The sequence below is a fragment of the Suillus plorans genome (assembly GCF_016647745.1).
Source record: "Suillus plorans strain S12 chromosome Unknown HD556scaffold_65, whole genome shotgun sequence".
NCBI lineage: Eukaryota > Fungi > Basidiomycota > Agaricomycetes > Boletales > Suillaceae > Suillus > Suillus plorans.
Window position 1 is genome coordinate 181864 of NW_024537449.1, and position 21691 is coordinate 203554.

The 21691-nt window shown below is 48.2% G+C and overlaps 7 protein-coding genes across 7 annotated transcripts; 2 read left to right on the forward strand and 5 right to left on the reverse strand.

Moving 5' to 3' along the window:
• Positions 1 to 436: 436 nt before the first annotated feature.
• HD556DRAFT_1433962 (membrane transport protein-domain-containing protein) lies at positions 437 to 2816 on the reverse strand (the record flags this gene model as incomplete). Its single annotated transcript, XM_041305278.1, has 9 exons — positions 437 to 568; positions 626 to 689; positions 744 to 1572; positions 1807 to 1873; positions 2086 to 2260; positions 2342 to 2453; positions 2509 to 2584; positions 2634 to 2714; positions 2772 to 2816. The coding sequence occupies 9 exons, from the start codon at positions 2814 to 2816 to the stop codon at positions 437 to 439; spliced, it is 1581 nt and encodes a 526-aa protein (XP_041155940.1).
• Positions 2817 to 3151: 335 nt separating this feature from the next.
• HD556DRAFT_1433963 (protein-L-isoaspartate O-methyltransferase) lies at positions 3152 to 4029 on the forward strand (the record flags this gene model as incomplete). The annotated part of the gene is made up of 5 exons (XM_041305279.1): positions 3152 to 3241; positions 3292 to 3359; positions 3412 to 3451; positions 3500 to 3937; positions 3985 to 4029. The coding sequence occupies 5 exons, from the start codon at positions 3152 to 3154 to the stop codon at positions 4027 to 4029; spliced, it is 681 nt and encodes a 226-aa protein (XP_041155941.1).
• A 1039-nt stretch (positions 4030 to 5068) lies between these two features.
• HD556DRAFT_1447605 (uncharacterized protein) lies at positions 5069 to 6816 on the reverse strand (the record flags this gene model as incomplete). Its single annotated transcript, XM_041307304.1, has 4 exons — positions 5069 to 5863; positions 5924 to 6571; positions 6620 to 6715; positions 6778 to 6816. The coding sequence occupies 4 exons, from the start codon at positions 6814 to 6816 to the stop codon at positions 5069 to 5071; spliced, it is 1578 nt and encodes a 525-aa protein (XP_041155942.1).
• A 348-nt stretch (positions 6817 to 7164) lies between these two features.
• On the reverse strand, positions 7165 to 11349 carry HD556DRAFT_845076 (nuclear condensing complex subunit). The gene is made up of 16 exons (XM_041311809.1): positions 10994 to 11349; positions 10774 to 10945; positions 10539 to 10727; positions 10034 to 10476; positions 9500 to 9981; positions 9264 to 9440; positions 9087 to 9215; positions 8896 to 9036; positions 8725 to 8847; positions 8418 to 8674; positions 8282 to 8370; positions 8121 to 8230; positions 7860 to 8071; positions 7690 to 7803; positions 7372 to 7637; positions 7165 to 7320 (listed from the first exon to the last, which is right to left on the reverse strand). Exons 1-15 carry the CDS (start codon positions 11301 to 11303, stop codon positions 7520 to 7522), a joined length of 3066 nt encoding a protein of 1021 aa, XP_041155943.1. The 5' UTR covers positions 11304 to 11349; the 3' UTR covers positions 7165 to 7320; positions 7372 to 7519.
• Positions 11350 to 11473: 124 nt separating this feature from the next.
• On the forward strand, positions 11474 to 16205 carry HD556DRAFT_1433965 (non-SMC mitotic condensation complex subunit 1-domain-containing protein; the record flags this gene model as incomplete). The annotated part of the gene is made up of 15 exons (XM_041305280.1): positions 11474 to 11588; positions 11640 to 12126; positions 12213 to 12600; positions 12649 to 13494; positions 13544 to 13728; positions 13781 to 13896; positions 13949 to 14085; positions 14118 to 14208; positions 14258 to 14731; positions 14781 to 14986; positions 15035 to 15455; positions 15507 to 15599; positions 15661 to 15920; positions 15973 to 16072; positions 16120 to 16205. The coding sequence occupies 15 exons, from the start codon at positions 11474 to 11476 to the stop codon at positions 16203 to 16205; spliced, it is 4005 nt and encodes a 1334-aa protein (XP_041155944.1).
• Positions 16206 to 16520: 315 nt separating this feature from the next.
• HD556DRAFT_1529829 (uncharacterized protein) lies at positions 16521 to 18338 on the reverse strand (the record flags this gene model as incomplete). The annotated part of the gene is made up of 4 exons (XM_041309433.1): positions 18193 to 18338; positions 17422 to 18132; positions 16606 to 17367; positions 16521 to 16556 (listed from the first exon to the last, which is right to left on the reverse strand). Exons 1-4 carry the CDS (start codon positions 18289 to 18291, stop codon positions 16521 to 16523), a joined length of 1608 nt encoding a protein of 535 aa, XP_041155945.1. The 5' UTR covers positions 18292 to 18338.
• Positions 18339 to 18468: 130 nt separating this feature from the next.
• Positions 18469 to 21620, reverse strand: HD556DRAFT_845591 (kinase-like domain-containing protein). The gene is made up of 6 exons (XM_041311810.1): positions 21239 to 21620; positions 21069 to 21182; positions 20515 to 21011; positions 19439 to 20464; positions 19130 to 19388; positions 18469 to 19075 (listed from the first exon to the last, which is right to left on the reverse strand). Exons 1-6 carry the CDS (start codon positions 21500 to 21502, stop codon positions 18770 to 18772), a joined length of 2466 nt encoding a protein of 821 aa, XP_041155946.1. The 5' UTR covers positions 21503 to 21620; the 3' UTR covers positions 18469 to 18769.
• Positions 21621 to 21691: the final 71 nt, after the last annotated feature.

Consider the following 21691-nt stretch of genomic DNA (forward strand, 5'->3'; position numbering starts at 1 on the left):
ATCAACGCTAGTGAAACATGCTAAGCCTTTTGAAACTCAGTCATGACCAAATTGTTAGTAGTACTCCGAGTCCTCGTCGGCGCTGCCTTTGTGACAATAGTCCTCGGTCTATATTTCATTTCCGAACAATGTTTATATACTGTTTTAAGGAATAGATGTCGCCCGCGGAAGTTGGGCAGGCGAGGATGTGTTCTTGCACTGAAATTCGCGTGCTCATCGCTACAGAGGATGATACCAAAAAGCCCCAGGAGACAAATAATAGAACACCACATAAAAGATTATTATATACAAATTCTCCCGCCTTGTGAGTAAAAATACGTCAAAGAACGTCCAAGATCCCCAGTAAGTATGATTAAATGATATTCAAAATCTGTCATCTGTTATTTAGCTATCAAGCAATCACGATGAGCACAGCACAGCGTACCAACCATCCAGTTCATAACTTTGCGATCAATAACCCCAGAACCACAACTAAAATCGTGCTTGGTGGGGTGACGACGCAATACGACCAGAAAACTGTCCGTGATATTAGCCTCTCAAACGAGTCGTTCGAGGCCGCTTGCGTTATCTGTTCAACACAAGAGCATTAGTGCGATTAAGAGACTACTAACACCACAAAACGCACCTGCGCGAGCGTCAGAGCCGGTGGACTCGCTATCAAGAGTACATTTGACACCACGAACACGGGGCTATCGAAAAGCCGCACATCAGCAACTATCCGTAAGATAATTCAAAACACTTACTCCGCAAAGATATCATGGATATCAAGCTGAGCAAGAATCGCCAACACAGGAAGCATCACAGCTGGGACGATTACCATCCTTGCAAGCACAGCCACGAACACAGTCTTGCCTTCCCCAAGCGTCTGGAGCTGCGGCTGCTGTACACGTTTAAGTGCCAGCATCTCCTGAAGGGTACTGAGCAGTGAGGTACGAGACTTGTTCTGCCCGAGGTCCTGCCTTGTCTCATCTGTCTCGTAGTCCGTCAGATCTTCATTTTGCATGTCATCCTCGGGAGATTCGGAGTAGAAATATGCCCCAAGCACCACAAGCGTAAGTGGTATACTGCAGTTGCCTGCAGCACCAAGCGCGCCTTTTACCGGTTCCATGTGTTCAAGCGCAGACTGGAGCGGCGGAGTACACGCGACGACGAGACTAAGTAGGGAAGCCCATAGAGGCATTGTCATGAACGCGTTGATATGGCGCCATGCATTTTTGGTGGACTTCCAGGCATGTCGGAGACCAGTGCGGTGTCGACGATGTCGGAAATTTTCACTCGTAACTTCTGCCCCGTCTTCTATTCCATCCTCTGAGTCTGCGGGTGTGACACTGTCCGAGGCCAAAGGTGCATCTTCCCGCACAGGTGAATTTGGGAAAGAGTGATATATAGCCGTGTTCCGTGCTGGGTGCGGGGAGTGTGAATGCGAAAGTGAAGACGACCGTTGGGGTACGCGAGATGGCGACAGGTGAAGGTGCGATGGCAAGGGGTGCGGACGTAGCTGTCCATGGATATGGCCTACAGGCTCTGGGATGAAGGTAGGAATCTTACACGCTGAATCTTGATCATTGTCATCTGTGTCATCGAGAGGCGAAGTCACGAATACGGCTTGACTATGAGCTTGGGTTTGCCAGTGATGCGAAGGGCTTGTGGGATGCACCTGAGTTTGCCAGTGATGAGAAGGGCTCGTGGGCCGGAACCTGGATGAACGATGGTGCTCGCTAAGCGTCGTCTCGTCTGATAAGGATGCATTATCAGCGTATTGGGCTCCTTCGGCATCATATGGCACAGCCGCAAGTAGAGGCGAACGGGGAGAGGTTGGCGTAGGCGGAGTATCGGCAGAGGCAAGCAAACGCACGCCGTAGCTCCAGCGAAGCTGTAAGCGATGTAAGTAAAGGAATTACAAACGACGGCTCCGAGTACGGAACGAGTTCAAAATAACCGGCTTGGGAGTTTCGTTAGAAGACGAAAAAGGAACGGACGCCAGTTTTGAAAATAAATAACAAAAATAAATAAAAATCATGAAGACCAAGACATCCAACTGAAATCCAGAACAATTGAAACACGATTCGAGTTAATGCAACGCACCATCATGCCAAGAGTACTATACAGCACGAGGTACGTGAGTGCACGACCCAACATGGCGTCCGTGTTGTCGTCTGGGGTCCATTTGAGGCCACCTACAGTGATCACAAGGCTTTGCATCAGAGCGATGGGTAGTGAGTTCGAATTCATGAACATCGAAGCAGCCATAGCGAAGTTACTAGAAATAGTTAGTTAGCTCTGGCCATTGTAAACACAAGAGACAAGGGAATGGAAGGACAGGCTAAGTGACGAAACACACCGATGAGATTTCTTCAGTCCAAAGATCCTCGAAAGGACTCTGGCTACGAGCGCAGAGAAAACCGTGACCACGATGAAGAAAATTGGAATAACCCATAGTTCCTTGAGTTTTGCTGTAGGCCACGAGGTTGGTTAGAATGCTGCTGATGGACGAAATATGGGACGCACCTGGACTTAGGAAGAATGCGACTTTGGAGAACAACAAGGCAGGCGTGAACAGGGAGATGTTGATATGGTTGATCACCTGGATTTCAAATCAACAAGATGAAACCAAAGTACAGGGTAAAACGAACGCGTTGAGTGGGCTTATCAATGATACGGCGCCAGGCGAGTATGTAACCTGCGATACATAACAAAAATACCTCTAAAATTGACTAAAAGCCAACAAGATCAATGGACGGCAGGGTGTTAGTCGAATTCCGAACACATGCCTGGAATACAGTAAAGAGAAGTGGCCAGATTGGAGTATTGTCCATGGCCCGGGATGAGCAGTCCAAAGAGAAGTTTGGAAATGACAGGATAGAGGCTAAATAGTTACTGTGGAGAATGGGAAAATAGTGAACCCAAGAGTTTTTGTGAAATTTGGAAACGCGCCATAAGTATAGCCACGCAGTGCTAACGAAATTCTTGGCTAGCGTCATGCGTAGCGCACGTGTGGATTACTATGACCGGTTGACCTTCCTTTTTTTGGCAGTTTAATAATGAGGTGATTGGGACTCGCACGAGTTGCTTCCTTTTCGCAATCTTCAATCATCGTGGCGACGGGGGCCGACTTCTCGGTTACATTCAACCGCGGTTGTCGCATACCACAATGGCTTGGCGTTGTTCTGGTCGCACAAATGCGGACCTCATCACAAACATGCGCACAGCACGAATCATCACAACAGATACAGTCGGCGAGGTCAGTCGATTCCCAATTACAAGTAACCACATCAACCTGAGTCGTAACAGGCCATGACGAAAGTCGACCGTGCCAATTATGTCATACGTAAATCAGAGGCATATGAGGACTCGCCTCAGTGCGCATCGACCCTCTTCCTCGACCCTTGCTACTAAAGTCCTATTGCACAGATCTATCGGGCATGGCGCGACTATATCGGCACCACACATGGCAAGTCCTTGGAATTTGAGGACATTGTCCTAACATACTTTTCTATAGCATGCTCATGCAATCGAGCACCTTCTCGACTACCTCGGTCCGGGCAAGCGCGTCCTGGATGTAGGTAGTGGGTCCGGCTACCTTTCTGCCGTACTCCACCACCTTGTCCCAGGCGGCATTGTCGTTGCCATCGATCACATCCCTGAACTGGTTGATTGGTCAAAGAGTAATCTTAGACAAGATGGACTGGGCCCCGCTCTCGATAGGGGCGACATCGTCGCGGTCACTGGTGATGGTCGTCAAGGTTATAGCAGCCTTGCCAAATATGATGCAATTCATGTTGGTGCCGCTGCGCCCAAGATCCCACAGCAGCTGGTAGACCAGCTCAAGAGCCCTGGGCGGATGTTCATACCAGTTGGAACATTTACTCAACAAATCATACAAGTCGACAAGGACGAAACTGGTAAAGTCACAAAGAAGAATTTGATGGGGGTCATGGTAGGCTTCTTCGAATCTTATTTCATTCGTCGCTGATTTGTGGGCAGTATGTTCCCCTTACGGATGCAGAGGGGCAGAAGAGAGGCTACTGAAGAGGTCCCGGATTCAGCGTTTCAGATTTGCTCAAACGAATGAAGTGCTTTGTTATTTTCATGTTTGCTTTCAACTAATCATCAAGTTGTATCAGTATCTGTCACCGTCGATTACAATAACCATGCGGTTTTGTTCACCTTGTCTGATCAGGAAACACGAGTGTACCCAGCTTTCAATCTATCGATGTGACGTCAGAACACGACAGATGTCACGCCGTGGTCCCGTAACTACATGCAACGCTCGGAGTCGCTGTGGTACCATTCGTACTGGACACCAGTGTTTTGGGAAAGTTTTACCGTCACTCTCTGGTATTTATACATGCTGAGCCGGCTGTTCCCAGAGCAGCGCTAGCGTTTTCCGATGGATCCACCTACATGCTGAGCTTTTACATGATACATCAACAAAAGGACCCTCTATACACGTAAGTGCAAGGTCCTTCCACATAGTCAACGCGAGTAGCTCCAGGTGTACGTCTCAGAGGGTGAACGCTGATCTTCTAGGCCTCGGACGAGATAAATCAGCAAGGGAATTTCCCGGGGGGCGTGCTCAATTGGATGATCATTTGAAAGAGGAAATACAACTACCTGTCACTTCGGGGCGATCCGAGTAAACAGCTGATCAGCGATTACACCGCCAAGTCATCGTGAACCAGAGTCCCGGCGCGCTGGATATGTAGGACGTCATATTATTTCATAGAGGTTGTGCGCCCTGTACCGCTGGTCTACGAACATTAGTCCAAGCTTCTTGCGAACCGCAGTTCGGTTGGCTGCGTGCGGACCACGGTACGTATTCCGTGTCGACAGTCTGATAGCTGCACGAATATGCACATCTATTCTGCAAACGGATACCACACCATTAATCGTGTCTTCTCATGATTCTGGTTCATCTTGTTTGTGCTATTTGACGAGGGACTTTGTATCACGCTAGTATGATGTGCGTAATGTGCGTAACCTCTACTTTGTTGAAGATGCTAACCTGAACGCATCGCAGCATGTCAACGTAGGCTTCTATTGTTTTGCGTGATTCTGCTTTAACCTGCTACATCAATTCATAGTTGATGGAGACGCCAGTCTCTATGAATAAAATAAGTACGGCGGACTGCCTCGAAACATGAGAAGGACCCACAGGCACATAAATTTCATAGCAGTCGACCCATATCTTCACTACATCATGTGCATCACCACTATATTTCCCATCCGACAGCACTTCGACATAAGGCAGGCACGTCGTTATCGACTCATCCTCCACTACTATCGTGGATGGCTCTTTCACCACTCGTCCTTGGCCCTGTCGGCGCTGAACAGCCAAGGGGCTGAAGTCCATCATATGTAAACTATACTCCGTAACAGCCGAGCCGTCATCTGCTGTTGCACCCACTATAGGGACGGCCAGAAAAACTTGATTCCCTCTGGCGCCAAATCTGGATTCGCTGGATTCTGTTTGAAACGCACGGGTGTTTGGAGGGCCCCACTGTTCCCAAGGTATCTTATCCAATGTCTCTTTAAATGGATCAAGATTAAAGAAAACCTTGGTGGAAATGGCGAAGGCTACACGGTACATGATGAAGAACAGTATTCGATGTTCAGGATCTGAGGTCCATAGTGTTTGATGTGCTTCCATCTGCGGTTGTGGGCCATGAGCAATATCGTCTGTAGGACCAACATACTCGATGTACATGTGCACTGATATGGGCATCGAGAAGCCCGCCAGGAATGTCGGTGCTTTGGACATATCCTCAATCGAATAAAGACACAAACCCAGGTTGTTCATGGTCAGGAATCTATTATTTCCGAGGAAACAAAATTCTACGTGTGATGGGTGGCTGATGGCACTCTAGATGCGAGTCAATTGTTAAAATCTATTATCAACTATGTCTTTTTCAGCAAGGCTCACGTTGGATGTCGTTGAGTGTTGCCAGTCCCAGATCTGCAACCACCAGTAGCCCGTCAGGACGCATTGGATAGCAATATGCCTCCCGAGCCCCTGGAGCTTAAAAGTGCGGGCTTGAAATTCATCAAGTTCAGATGGAAATAACGTCTGTCCAGCAGCTTGGGGGTGGACACCATCTCCATCCAGAGCTTTGAGGTCAATATAGAACGGGCGATCGGGCCAGCTCAGAGAATTACGATAATGGTCATCATCGGTGCTATACGCGATAGCAATCAGGTTTTGTGCTGGGTCGATCCATACTTGTTCGACATACGCGTCGGGAACAGGACGCAGCGATTCTGGGGACCACTCACGGTGTATTTGCGGTGAGGTTTGTGGCACTAATGGAAAGATCGTAACCAATTGGTCATGTTCAACGAACAGGCAGAGGTGGCCATCGACAAAGGATCTTTCTATTACCCAACCAAAAGCTTGTGAATATACTGTGGCGAAAGCAGGGTGATCTCGGATAGATACTAGGCGAATGTTGAACTTGAACCATGCAGATGCATTGTCTTTCAGGAGCTGTAGGCGTTCGGAAATAGGAACATGCTTGTGAAATTCCGTATTGAGGACAGGTAGCAAGCCTTGGCCACCGAGTTCGACGATATACTGAAGCTCAGAGGACGATATGAATGACTGGCGAAGAGCCTTACATACCTGCAAAACGACTGTCAGTACAAAATCTTCTGTGGCGTTCTGGGACGTTAATAACGACTGAGAAGGTAGCTCACAGATGTACAACGCAGAATATCTCTGTAGAGGAGAAAGCTCAGAATGTAACAATGCAGTTCCTCTGCAAGAGACAGAAATCCCACTTTCGACTTGGAAATCATATAGTAGGAATCAAAGGACATGTCGATTCTCACGCCGATTCTGTTGTCGACGAGTGAACACCCCATTGGGAAGATTCTACTCGCAACGACGTCCCCGCCTCTGAATCATGCATGGTGTCAGCGCAGGGGACAGTGTGATATGTTTTGAATGTAGCGGCTCTTCCGAATTCAACGATTCTTATCAATTTTCAAATTCTACCTTTGATTCTCTCGTCGAAGACACAATTGACATGATAGGCGAGTAATAGCAGATCTACGGCAGCCGAGCGTTACCGATTATCATCCAATCACCCAAAACCGTGAAAGCAGCGGTCCTGCCAGTAAAAGTACAGTGATAAGGGGTACAAATATAAATCATAATAGATACTGTACTCTTATAGATGATGCAAATTTCACTCGTCCGAAGCCAGTATATCATTAGCAACTTCGTCTTCCTCTTCTTCGTCTTCTTCGCTATCCATGATGGAATCGATGGTATGATTCCCTGCAGAGGCAGGCTGAATTGCATCTCTCGCTTTGCTTGCACTGCATACGACCAAATGAGTATGTGTTGTACAACTTATCCAAGCGACTTACAGCCTGGGCCTTCGCCCGTCGTGAGAGGCAGGAGGGGATGAAGCTTCCTCCTCTTCCTCTTTGTCATCGTCATCTTCTATTAACTGCACTACCTGGGGTTTCTTTACCGTCCTATGAGCACAAGTCAAGACCATATCAAACGGGAAAATCATAACATGTTAACGCACGCAGCCCGCTTTGGCAGGGTTCGTGTGGGTGCTGGGGTAACATGGTCGTGCGATAAGATATCGTCGTCTGAGTCATCGGAACCAGAAACACGTCTCCGCCTGAATAACAACAGGTCGACTGGAAGTTAATAATGAATGAATGTCCACTTACTTGGTTTGCTTCCCTCTGCCCTTGCCCTTTGGGTGTGACGGAGAAGCAGCAGAAGCCACACTTTCATCTGGTATGATGCTGTCCGTGGTATCGGTAACAATGCTTTCTGAGCGCCTATGTCACACAATCAGTTTCAACGCGTATGGACGGTAGCGTAACAGAAATCACACCTTTTCCGAGCACGAGTGCGAGGTATGTCAACCTCCTCGCCGTCGTCCAAGGGAATGATATCATCAAGAAATTCGAACAAGTCCTTTAGGTACTCCAGTTGCCTGTAATCTTCCTCGTTGAAGCTCTCTAGCTGTTCAGCATATCTTTTTGAGATCGCAGCATCAAATTTCGCAAGCGCATTCTTGGCTGCTGCGTCACGGATCGGTCGACGCTGTATGCGCATGATTTTTTGGTTGACACAAATGCTCAGATGAACTCACAGAATTGAGGTTGTGAAGTAGTAATTTGAGCGTGCGGATTTTATCGTCATCAACCTTGTCCGGCAAGTATAGCCGCCCAAGAACTTGATACAGAACTTTCTTGTCCTCCTCTGCAATTTTAGCGTTGGTTAATGGCTCGCTTCAGAAAGTTATTGACATACTTATCATCTTGTCGTCGAACAGTGCTCTTGCGATATCGCTTGCCAGGTCAATATGAATTATCTCGTCCGTTGGCTGATCTTGCACATCGCTGCATCATTTTAACTAACACTCTCAAAACAAATAACATTGCCTCACATAGCTTTCTGTGGATCGGTCCAATCCACGAACATAGCCGCTATTTGAGCAGGACTGACCATATCCTGGGTTTCGTCAACATTCCGGGTTTCTGGGGCAAGTTGCTCGAATAATCCAATAAACAGCCGTTGCATTCGTCGCTGGTTGACTGCGGAGGAGTAGCAGTACACGGGGAAGAAATAGGCAAGGCACTGGCGGACTTCTTGGTTGTCGATCGTGTCTGGGGCAAGATATGCAGCAACCAGGCTTTGCAGGACCTGAAGAAGTGTTACCTCCTGACATCGTGCAACAATTTATCGGCACCAACCTTGTCTTCGGAGATCATTCCGGAAAGGACAAGCTTTGAAAGGCCAATACACAGGAGGGCTTGCACCTTGTCCGATTCCTCGGTTTCCAGGACTTGCAAGAAGAATTCGATGATACGCTCTCTCTGTAGAAGCGTGAGCATTGAAATAAAGTTGAAGCTGTTGTTACCCACTGTACTACCCTCTTTTTTCAAGAAGTCATTTTCGTGCACCATAAGAATGTCGAAGACAATCTGCAGCACACGGATCCTCAAGACTTCCGGGGCAGTCTGAATTTGACCCAAAAAAAGCTGGAAAGAGTTGAGAGCCATGCGCTATGAAATTAATTAGTTTAAAAACCACATGGTGGGCAACATGAGCATACTCGAGCAATAAGACAGCAAAGACCTAAACAGATGAGACCCTTCTCACGAAGTACCAATTCCTTACGCTTGACAGCAGGAATAATTAACTCGCCAAGGATGCCTTCGAGCGTCGAATTTTCTTCGAATGTCTGAGCAACAGTGAGTGATTAGGAAGTTGAACATAAGCTATGACGCACTCCGTTAACACGCTCCAGCATCCCTATACAAAGTGACAGACAACGCAAATCAATCGCGTCCATCCGAGCTCGTTCCTCGGAAGACATATCTTCTGATGGCTTTGGTCCTTTGGGTGCTGTACGAGTTGGCATGGGTGTTTCGCCACAATTGGTCTCTCCGTCATCTGCAGGCTCCTTCTAGCAAAAAATAACGTCATCACGGGAATGAAATGCGAACAATGAGGTGTCCAACTTACTAGAGCCTCTTCTTCATCACTGACATCCCTAAGCTCGTGGACTACTTCCACAACAACTCGAATAAGATCCCTCTCGTTTGGTGATAGTATCCGTAATACGTCCAAACATCTAGCGACAAGTGATTCGGGTAGTGCTTCCTGAGAGATCATGTCTCTCACAAGCTGGAACATTTTCCGGCGCCCAATCTCATCAGCGTAGTCTAGATTCACAGCAACCTTGAGCATCTCGCCTATGACAAATTCCTTGTCAATGCGAGCCTCTTCTTCTTCCTCAGTTGGTTCGCCACGAATGACTCTCTCTTGCTCGGCGACCTCCAAGTCTTCTTGGTATGCATTGTAGGCAGCTTGGATGCGGTAGGCAAGGGCAGTGACAACCGGGAGAGAAGCATCTAGTTTTTCCGCATTTTTAATGGCAATGCAATGGTCAACAAAGACGCGAGCGAAAAAAGCTCGCTCTGGGGTTAGGTTGGCCCAATAGGCATCTGTGGATGTTCCAATTAGCTCATCCGACCGAGATTCTGCAACGGAACATACCATCAAACTCGACGTGGTCGGAAATATCAGGGCGTCTGTCCAAAACACTCAGCAGTGCGTCCTCTGCAACCGTGCTCTCCGTAAGATCAAAGAGGCTTAAAAGTGCGAGAACATTATCTTCGACGCTCTTGCTTTCTTCGTTCTTGACATCTTCACGAGCAACGTCCACCCATTTGCTGAGTAATAAAGCTGCAGCCTGGCGAACCGCCGGCTCTCGATCGCCTAAACCATTGCGAATGATGAACTCTCTCTGAGAAATGGTAAGCACACGAGGATGAACGAGCCCCATTGCAGAGCCATCAGAAGCGAAGCAATGTTGGATTAGGATAGCGGAATAAACCAGCTTGCGCATGATCGTGTCAGTGTCACGGGTTCGACCAAGGACGGCGTCTAGGGTAGCTGAAGACAGAGGAATATTGAGCAGTGCGGCTCTACGGACGTCTCTATAAAACAAGTAGACAAGCGATTAGCATACTGTTGGACGATTTATGACAAATGAACCAACGCGGCAGGATCGCAACTAAGAGTCTCCAGCAGGACCTCAAGAGCAGTGGGTTCTCCTTCTTCCACATCAGATGGATCTTCCGAACCACATAGCTTCGAGAGTGCAATGACAGCCTGGACTCGAACAAATGTTTCTTTATCGTGCACACGCTCGAAGAGAGCTGCGCGGAGCTCAGTGTACAACGTTTCGCTGTGCCTGGTCAGCCAGGTTTATTGCACAAAAATAGGTTACTAACCTAATTTCACCCAAATGGGCGACCATCTCCGCCAAAAAGTGGACGCAGCGGTAGCGTGCGATTTTGTCCTTGGCTTCAAAGCCATTTAGGAGGAAGGTAAGCACTTTCTCAACGAACCGAGAGGCTGTGGTATCATCGTCTTCATCGTCATCCTCCTTCTTTACCTCAGCGGCTGTAATAAGATGAGGTTTAGCATCAGTGAAACGAGCAGACATCGTACCTCTCTCATTGATATATTTTGTATACGCTCCAACAAACTTGACTATCCGGTCACCCTGCGATGTTCCTTTCTTCACGGCGGCAGCTCTGCATAACATGTCTTTAAATCTCTCCTCAAACATACGCTCACCGGTGAGCTTGATGCTTCTGCCATTGTGTACGGATTCGGTGAAACCAGCGGCATCTAGGTGGAGTTTGTGAAGTGCAACGATATTTTTCTGGTGATTTGCAGTTGAATTTTGAACTTGGTCAAAAATCTTGGGCACGTTGGCGGTGAGGGTTTCCTCGACGGGAGATATGCGCCCTGGCATGGTGTACAAAGTTGCAAGATCCACAACCTTCACGTTCAAGTTGGACGCGTTAGGGGTCACGTGCGTCGCGATGCAAATTCTGATGCTTACGCGATAAACACGAAGCACGTGCTCACTATGTTGGCGACGTGCTTTACCTTTCAACAGATATCAATCAAGGAGTGTCCGCCATGAGCGTATCGTTCGAGCTTCAAGACGAGCTACAGGCACTTCAGGACATCGCGAACTACGAAATACCAAATGACCAGGATCCCCACAGTAACGATCCCGGCCCCTTATTGCAACGTACGCTAGCCTTGGGTGTTGGCATCCGATTCTTACTGACCACGAACTTAGAGGCTGTTGGAGCGATTGCTCATTCATCCGAAGAAATAACTGATCCAGAAGTGTTTGATATATTCCGAAGTCTTCTCAAGCATTCCGATGCAGTCGCTGGTGCTTATATGAGCAAAATGCTCGACGCTCTACTCTCTGCATTTGGAACTCAGATTGATGCTGCAATACGCGACTCCAAGGAAGAAGATCAACAGATTGCCATGGCTCATAAGCTGCCTTTGGAGATGTATGCTTTCTTAATTAATTGGTTTGTAGGTGCCGCTGAGAAGGTGAAGGCAATGGGCGAAGAGGACGCTCCACCAGCACCTGTAAAGTCGCGTCGTGGGAGGGGCGGAAAGTCTGGTACCTCGAGGGTGGCTGCGAAGAAGGCGGAACAATGGACATGGATCGATCAGATCCCTGGCACTCTGGAACTCATTTGCAAGGCGTTGAAACTGAAGACGCACCGCATCTGGGTGACTAGCCCGGAGAGAGATGCGTTCATAACGTGCGTACGGCTTGCTCTATATCACATGATTTGGCGGGGGACGTACGCCAATTCAGTTGTTTAGACATCTGTTGACCCTACTTTAGATGTCTTACCCGCCCCGCGTACCATGTTGCCGAGTCTGAACAATATATGAAGACTCAAAACGTCCGCATGCATGTCTACAAAGTCATTTGCCTTGCTGTAAAGCATCACGGTCACACGCTCGCTGCGCAAATCAACATCATGCAATCCTTGCAGTACTATGAACACCTCTCTGAACCCATGGCAGAGTGCCTTTCTATCCTGGCAAAGGAATTTGATCACGCCCAACTTGGCGACGAGATACTTCGCGAAATCGCTGGAAAATCGTTCAGTGCGCAGGACACCAAAGGTCCGAGAGCGTTCTCCCGATTCTTGGTTAGGTTCAGCGAGGAGTCGCCGCGATCCGTTCTCAAGCAAATCAGTCTCTTGATTGACCATCTCGACTCAGAGGTGCGCTCCCCGGAAACAGTTCTTCTTCCCCATCTGACAAGCATGTAGTCTTATCCTATGCGCATGGCAATTGTTGAAGTTATCGGCTCACTCATTCGTGAACTCGCTACGTCGGAGGACATGACAAATCGGACGAATGGCTCTAACCAAGCGGGCAAGCAGCTTGATGGGCTATTTGAACTCCTCCTTTCGCGAACGCTTGATCTATCCTCTTACGTACGCTCTAAGGTCTTCGCAACACTCTCGAAGATGCTTGATCTGCCTTTACGTCTTCCAGAGCAGCGGCTCCGGATCACACGCGCTGCCGTTGACACGTTGGAGGATAAGACGAGCACAGTACGCAAGGCCGCTGTTTCGATACTTGTGAAGCTAATTCTGACCCATCCATATGGGGAGATGTATGGAGGTGACTTGAGCTTGGAAAAGTGGGAGGAACGGTATAAGACTTGGAAGGACAAGTTGGAGGAGATGGAAGGCGGCATCGGGAAAGCAGTTGAGAGGGATCAAAATGATAAAGAGGTAGAGTCTGATGTCGAAGAGGAAGATGCTGATGAGGACGAAGACACGGAAATGGAGGACACAGATGCAAACAACGACGGCGACGCATCATCAGACAAACCGAAGCCTAAAAAGAAAAGGGCAAGCCGGAAATCTACTGTCGATGTCACAGCCATTGTCTCGGAACAAGAAGCACTTGCTGCCCTGGAGACTAATGAAATTCTTGCCATGGGTTTGCGCAAGAAGTACTGCACGGAGGCACTGGATTTCATCCGTACCCTAGAAGGCGGGATGATGTGGCTCACGCAGCTTTTGGGGAGCACGAACAAGGCAGAAGTATTGGAGAGTATGGAGTTTTTCAGGGTTGCGTTTGAGTACCAGCTTGCTAGTGCCGAGGTGATACATCTGAATATTCCATGTTACGGCCATCTAACCTTATTACCAGAAGGGCATCAAACGCATGCTACATCTTATATGGCACAAGGACAACAGCTCAACGTCGGAGGACGGGAAGGAGCTGAAGGGGGTGCGGTCGAGGCTCCTCGAATGCTACCGTATGTTGTACTTTGACCCCCTACCCGACATGGAACCTAAGCAGCAAGTGAACCGTATCGCCAAAAATATGATTGAGTGGGTCCAGCTCTCTTTCCCAGATTTAAAGCTGCTTAAACATTTATCAAAGATTGACATACGAAGCAACGCTTGCAGAGCTTACCAGTTTAGAAGAGATGATGCGTATCATGATGGAAGATGGCCGGATCCATCATGATGTGATCAATAAGTTGTGGCAAGTTTACAGTGAGGGGCGTTCCATTGCAGCCACAACACGTTGATTCATGTTCATATTCAGGCGCTCCTCAAGCTTTGCCCCGCTCTCAACGTCGTGGTGCAATCATCATACTTGGAATGTTGGCACTTTCGAAACGCACCGTTATTTCTGAGAAGGTGGACATATTGCTGAAGATCGGTCTTGGACCATTTGGTAAGGTGAGTGTGAGTAAATACCCAATCAATACCAGGCATTCACCCTACGGCAGGCCGATCTTACACTTGCAAGGTATACGTGTCTTGCCCTGCAACGCTTGAACGGCAGTACAAAGAAGGTCAAAGGTGCGAACAGAACCGTATCCCATCAATCATTTTCACATACAGGCAACAGGATCTCTTCTCGATAAATCCCTTCGGATGGAGATGGAAAACCCTATCTTCCGTAAGTTGCAAAACACCATAGAGCACCCCTGTCGATCGAAAGACTGGTTCGGCATGGCCGAACAAGCGATCAATACTATCTACGCCCTAGGAGAGCATCCCGACGAGCTTTGTAATAACCTTGTGAAGAACCTTACCCGGAGGGCATTTTCCAAGCAGCAAAATCCGGAGGAGCCTTCATCCGAGCCGGTCATAGAGACGATGGAGGTGGATCAAGAGATGGAACCCCCGGAGCCAGCCTCGCACGCGCCCTCTAGTGCACACTTGTCAACCCAGCAGTCGAGCACGAGCGAGAAAGATCTTGGAGATGTCTTCCATCTCAGTCAGTTGCTTTTTGTCGTAGGGCATGTGGCCATCAAGCACATCGTCTTTTTGGAGCTGGTGGAAAGGGAATGGAAGCGGCAAAAGGATGAGAAACAGTTAGGTATGTTCACTTTAAACGCCCTCAAACTATCGAATGACGTTTTACGTAGGGGACAAGCTTGCGGCTGGGGGCTCACCCAATAGAGCCAATAAGGAGACCGAAGAGCTTGATCAAGTCGCTGGCAATGTGGAGGATGAGATTGGTGAACGGATAGCTGCCGTTCGCGAAACTGAGTTGCTCTATGGAGAGCAGTCGTTGCTGAAGTTGTACGGCCCGTTACTAGTCCATGTGTGCGGTAGTCCACATAAATTCAAGGCAAGTGATGAGTCATTTTCTCTGCATTACTACTGACGCATACAACAGAATCGCACACTTCGTGCTGCTGCAACTCTCTCGTTTAGCAAGTTCCTCTGTGTCAGCTCACAATTTTGCGATCAGCACCACCATCTCCTCTTCAAGATCCTTGAGACTTCAAGAGACCCAAATATCCGTAGTAACATTGTCATTGCTCTCGGCGATGTGGCAGTCTCGTTCAGCAACATCATCGACGAGAACAGTAATGAATTATATAAAGGCCTTTCTGACGGTGATCTTGTCGTAAAGAAGAACACGCTGATGGTGCTCACGCACTTGATCCTCAACGGGATGATCAAAGTGAAAGGTCAGCTAGGCGAGATGGCAAAGTGTCTAGAGGACGAGGAGCTACGGATATCCGACCTTGCGAAGCTGTTTTTCAAGGAGCTGTCGACGAAGGACAACGCGATCTACAACAACCTACCTGATGGTATGCCTCAGTTCACTCTTGATATCAACGTTCTTCATATCATTATTCTAGTTATCAGTCACTTGTCCACAGGTGACCACGCCGTCGAGGAGGAAACCTTCAAAAGCACCATGCGCTACATATTTTCTTTCATTGAGAAGGCCGGTCCTCATCTCTTTCCGTCGTCATAGTTCCGATTCATTAAACTTCTAACAGGAAAAGCAAGCCGAAAATATTGTGGAGAAGCTTTGCCAGCGTTTCAGACTCTCTGAGGATCCCCGTCAATGGCGCGATATCGCATTTTGCTTGTCTCTCCTCCCATTCAAGTCAGAGCGATCGGTCAAAAAACTCATCGAAGGCTTGCAATTCTACCGCGATAAGCTGCACGAGGAGGGCGTGTTCGAGAGGTTTAGTGAGATACTTACAAAGGCGCGCTCCAATAAATCGGCGAACAAGCCAGACACGGAGCTGAATGAGTTTGAATCGGTACGGCCGTTTTGACCAGGATTCCTGTAACATGAGTCTCAAAGTCTTCCAGATACTTAGCGAACATCGACGCCAAGGCGAAGAGGACCAAGCCTTTGAAAAGCGCGTTGAAGGCAAGAAAGCAGCTGCGAAACGGAAAGCTACACGACGATGTGAGTTCTATGCATACTCCTTGATTTCTTACTCAGATATTTTGCAGCCGTGCGCAAGAAAGTTGTTGAAGCCGAGCCTGAGCCAATATCACACGCCCCGGCCACACGGGATGATGACGATATGTATGTGTAAACCGGACCTATATCTAGGACCTCTTGGATGTAACTATGCATCCAGCACGTAAATTAGTATTTCCGCAGGTGTACCAACATCATAATTTGGTTAGAAATGAGTATTTGAATGCCTTGCAATTCATGATGTATGAGTACTGTGCATGGCTAGAAGGACTTCGTTTCGGCGGCATCAGTATCCAAAACACGGGCTGATCATCAAGTCGCCATTCTTGGACCTCTGCGATAAATGACTTTGTGCCACTATGATCCTGGCTCAGTCTTTCGAGTCATAACTAGCTCCTCGGGCCTCAGGGTGTACGGACTCCGCTCGTGACTAAATCTCAATGACCTCGAGCTCGGCTATACCATCCTGGACAAATATTAGCATATAGGGCTTCGTTGGAAATGCAAGAACTTACACTATCTGACTCCTCTGTATTCAACTTGGGCAAATAAATCCTGTCTTTGTCAACCCATATGTCCATCACCTGGTCGACACCAAATATTCTATCTGACACGACCTCCACATAAGGCAGGGAGGTCGTCAAAGTCTCCTCCAATTCGGGAATTTCTATCGTAGATGGCTCTCTCACCACTCTTCCTAGTCCCTGCCGGCGCTCAACAGCTAATGGGCTGAAGTCCATCATATACAACAGATAATTCGGGTAATCTTCCACTAGTGTCATGTCCATTGTAGGAAATGCCTGCAACACTCGATTCCCGCTAACACCAACTCTGCACCGCCAGTTGTGCACGAAAATACGAGCATTTAGAGGACCCCAATGTTCCCACGGAATTCCTGCCGTTCTATCAGAGACCCCAGCTTGGGGGTCAAAGAAAATCCTAGTAGAAATAATGAAGGCCAATGAGTTTGTGGCATCCCGAGTGCGTGTGATAAGGGATAGTATTCGATTTTTAGGGTCTGAGGTCCACATCGTTCGCTGTGCTTGCATCTGCAGTTGTGAACTATGTGCAATGTCGTCCATTGGAAGGAGGCACTGTATGCCCGTCACTGATACAGGCATCAGGAAGCAGGCCAATAGTTGAGGTGCCTGTGACAGATCCTCGATCGAATAGAGCTTCAAGTCCTTGCTGACAATCAACAGTCTATCGTTTCCAAGGAAACAAAAATCAAGTGACTCCCCAACCTCTGGGTTTATTATTGTGTCACTGAGCACGCACTAATAAAACGAGTGTCAATTGTAAATCATTGACTACTTCTGACCAACGCTCACACTGGACGTTGTTGAGTGTTGCCAGTCCCAAATTTGCATAAACCATATCTCCTCGCCGAATTTATAGCCGCCTTCATGAACCAGGAGGGAGCGCCGGAAAGCGATATGCCTCCCTAAACCCTCGAGTTTCCAATTTTCTATTGTATAGAGACCGTCCTCGCATCTTGGAAGCCCTGAAAGAAACAGTGTCTTTCCGGCAGCTTCGGGATGGACGCCACCATCTCCATCCAGGGTTCCAAGGTCGATGTACAACCTCTCGTCATCCATCTCGAGAGTTTCATCGGCAATCATACACGCGATGGCAATCAAGTTTTGCGCCGGGTCCATAAACACCTCGATGCTATCTGCATTTGGAATTGAACACAGTGATCCTGAAGGCCAATCATGCTCAATACTTTGTTGTGAGGGTTTTGGCAGTATTGGAAAGATCTTGGCCGATTGTTCATCTTCGTTGAATAAACAGAGATGCCTGTCGGCGAGAGATGTTTTCGCGTCGTGGTATTGTTTTGGTATAGAAACATTTTCGAAAGAGTGGATATCAAATTTGAACCATGCGTGAGCTTTGTCCCGCAGAAGTTGTAGACGCTTGGAAATAGGAGTGTGGTTGTCGAGATCTGTGTCGGAGACGGGGAGCAATTGCTGACCACCGAGTTCAGTGATATACTGAAGCTCGGATGAGGACATGTACGTCTGGCGAAGCGTCCTGCATACCTGCAAGATGAATCACTGAGATTAAAGGATCGATGATCAATCCGATCAATTAACACTCACAGTTGTACAACGTAGAATATCTCGGTAAGGAAGGAGGCTCAGAATATAAGATTGGAGTTCTTCAGCGAGAGCTAAGAAACCTGTAGATCTGGACTTCATCTCCTTGTCAGCTTGGTTCACTACCGATGGTATAACTTGAAGCCAGTGTTCTACGTTCAGTTGTTTACTTTATCCACCATATATAGACAGCCCCTGAGTACAGCAGCCGTAGTGGAACAGTCATACGCAAACGTACTGGTTTCCAACGTCTCATTCACCGACACGAGGTGATGATGATAGCGCTCGAGCGTGACGCATTGCGGAAAATCCTTGATATCGACAAATTGACAATGAGAGCGACAAGCTGTCCATGTCAGTACGGTAGAAAATAATCAAACGGCACATATGCCTGTGGTGCTTTACGAAAGCTAAAAGAAAACTCATAACATGGTACCGATGCCTACGAGAGCGAAAACTTGCTTGATATGTTATAATGAGCAGACACAGAATGCGAAAAAAGGAAACGAAAACAAACTACGGAGGCCTAACACCACCGACAGCTTATGCAAGTATAAACGCGCTTCATTCATCACACGCATCACCGCAACGATGCCTTAGACGTCTTCGTGCTGACTAACCCTCCCCCCATCCCCGCGTCGTCATCAGTTGCGGCTTGGTTGGCGCTCGCATTACGAATGGACGTAAGTACCTCCTTGCAGTACTTGAGTTTGTCTACGAGTCGCTGGTTGAACTTGGCCTGCTCGGGATCTGCAGCAGGAGGTTGTAAAGATAGTGCCATAATTTCGCTGAGCGTGAATCGTGCGATCTTGTAGTTCTTGTCAATATGCGTCACCAGTAAGCCATGAGACGAGAGGATGACTTTTGAGTGATCGTAAAAGTTGAACTACATACACAGCGTCAATTATCAAACACATTAAGAAGGGGTGAAATGAATGACCTGAAGGACGTCATGACTCATCTTGAACACAATAACGTGTTTCATGCGCAAATACTTCTGTACGAAATCCATTCCCTTGGTACGGTCATGGTCCTCGAAAGTGTACTCGTAGTCGCCGTACAGGCGGTCCATGATGTAGCGCTCGAAATGCTTGAGAAGGTATACCTTGTTTTTGAGGTCCTCCGGAAATTCGGTCACAGAAAAGTTCTTCCTAACGTAGACAGTTCCGTGGCGTCGAGAGGAGATGTAGTCAAAGTGACTGGGAGATGTGTTGGGTCATGTAAAGATCAGAAATAGACAAGAACTCACTGCTTGTCCGCTGAGAGTATGAGGGTCGTACTATCATTAAAGTGTACACCAACAGACCCATCCGTCAGGGCATAACCCATTCCATATTTATTGCAGTAATCCACCCAAGACACGATGAAAACGCGCTCATCAGGGATGGTAGTATCATCACGAGGATCCCGGAATAGCTTGCCGGCAGCCTTCGCGTCAAATGCTTGGGTCAAAGTCTGTGCAGCAGCATCAAATCCATTAAGCTTTGCTTGTGGAGGTTCCATGTGCGCGTCCTGCACTAGAGTTTCCTTGCGCTCTCCGCGCATCGGCTCCTTGCCCTTCAGATCCTTATGGGTAGGAGGTAGATTCTCCTGGTCCTCCTCGAGGCGGGGTGCGCCCAGACCAGCCACCGGAGCCATCTGGGCTACAATTCTCGCCTTCTGCGATTCGAGCTCCTTCTGTCTCTGCTGATCGTGGTTTTTCTCCCTAGTTCCTCGAGGTGCATCGTTCTCTTCTTCTATATCTTGCAACCCACGTGCAGTGCGCACGTTCCGTAGAGGTGATTTCGTGTCCTTCGCTGCTTGCAGTTTTCTGAACAGAGGGGACTCCTTGATCCCATTTGTCGACATGACCAACGGTTGCCTAGCAGAACTAAGCAGGGCAGAGATGGGACTGCCAGGCTGAACAGCCTTCTGGAACTCCTTCTCTTGCTGAGCGATGGTGGACGTAATCGGATTTTTCGCCTTGTCTTCTGGAACCGACGGAACCGCTATAGTCGAAATGTGATCGTCATCCAACCACACAGCTTTCTTGAGCTTCATGAGGTTGACTACGGACATTGGGCGCGTAAGGTATCGGAAGTCAGGGGGCGCGTCATGTGCAGAGACGGGAATAAATGGTGGGACAATACCAAGGTCGATGAAGGGTGACTTAAGGATTTCAAGGAGAGTAGGACGTTTTGAGGGGTCAGGTGTTAAAATAGCCGTGATGCAGTCCTTAGTATCTGGTGTAATGCGGCGTTCAGGCGGGAACTCGTAGACGTTATCACGGATCCGTCTGCACGAATGGTTAATTAGAAATCAGGATGGGGGAACGGTATGCCTTACGTATAAATCTCCTTGACGTCCTTGGTCTGGAAGGGAGGACGACCGATAACAAGCGTGTACAAGATGACGCCGATAGACCAAGTGTCAACCTCGAAGCTGTGGCCATTCGCAGTGTCAAACAACACCTCGGGGGCAATATAGTTTGGCGTGCCACAGATAGTTTTCTTTCGTTCACCGGGGTTCTCGATCAAGGCAGCAAGACCGAAGTCGCCGACCTTGATGTTCATGTTCGAGTCGAGGAATAAATTCCCGAGCTTAAGGTCACGGTGGATGACCTGGTGGGTATGCATGTAGTGGCATGCACCGATGAGCTGTACAAGAAAGAATCGGGCCTCGCACTCGCTAAAGCGACGACGACGACGGAGCATGTCCATCAATGACCCGCTGGTGCAAAGCTCAAGTGTCATGTAGACGTTATCGTCATCTTCGAAACATTCCTGGAAGCGCACAATGTTAGGATGAGCAAGCGAACGGTGTATCTTGATTTCTGCATAGAGCTTAGCAAACAAAAGTGTCAAGATGCAAGTGAATAATCAGATGTGGTGTAAGCTTGCCTTGGTTTTGGCTTTCTTCGTCTTCAGAGACGATTTGGTAACGACCTTGCAAGCAAGGTGTTGTGCGGCACTGTGACGACCGTCTGCCACCTCATAGACACGTGCAAATCCTCCCTGTTTGAGACATGAACGATTAGTGCGTACAAGGCGGCAATCGAGGCAAATCCTACTTCTCCGAGAAATCCTACACGGTAGTACTGAACTTGTCGATTCTGGTCGACGATTACTCTGGGGGGTGAGGGAGGGGTAGTCTTGCTATTCTGCCTGGGCAGAGGTGGGTCGGCTGGAGTTGCCTTGGGTTTCTCTTGTGGCTTTACAGGAGATGTCAGGCGAGGCTGATTGAGAACATTTGCATTTGTGAAGGGATGGCGACGATGAACAGGCTGCTGCTGATCGGAGGGGGCGGGCATACGGGCATGAGTGTAAGCAGACATTTCAATGGCCTAACACCTTGAAAGTCTGACGGTTGTCTTGAAAAGAGAAGAGAAGAAGTGCTCAGAAAATGAACAGAGCCACAACAAAACCAACTTTGGCTGCTTTTTGGCTGACAACAATTCAAGGCGTGGCTACCGCGTGTTTCGCGTGTATATTATATAATCCATCACGTGTAAAGCCAACATGCT

What these genes read in the sequence shown, in the direction of transcription:
- HD556DRAFT_845076 (XM_041311809.1), bottom strand. Translation starts at nt 11,303, where the DNA reads ATGCCAGGGCGCATATCTCCCGTCGAGGAAACCCTCACCGCCAACGTG. An exon ending in AAAATATATCAATGAGAGAG is followed by an intron (nt 10,946 to 10,993) that starts GTACGATGTCTG and finishes ATCTTATTACAG; the next exon opens with CCGCTGAGGTAAAGAAGGAG. An exon ending in TGCTGGAGCGTGTTAACGGA is followed by an intron (nt 9,216 to 9,263) that starts GTGCGTCATAGC and finishes ACTGTTGCTCAG; the next exon opens with ACATTCGAAGAAAATTCGAC.
- HD556DRAFT_845591 (XM_041311810.1), bottom strand. Translation starts at nt 21,502, where the DNA reads ATGTCTGCTTACACTCATGCCCGTATGCCCGCCCCCTCCGATCAGCAG. An exon ending in CGAAGAAAGCCAAAACCAAG is followed by an intron (nt 21,012 to 21,068) that starts GCAAGCTTACAC and finishes TTGTTTGCTAAG; the next exon opens with CTCTATGCAGAAATCAAGAT. An exon ending in TGAGTCATGACGTCCTTCAG is followed by an intron (nt 19,076 to 19,129) that starts GTCATTCATTTC and finishes CTGTGTATGTAG; the next exon opens with TTCAACTTTTACGATCACTC.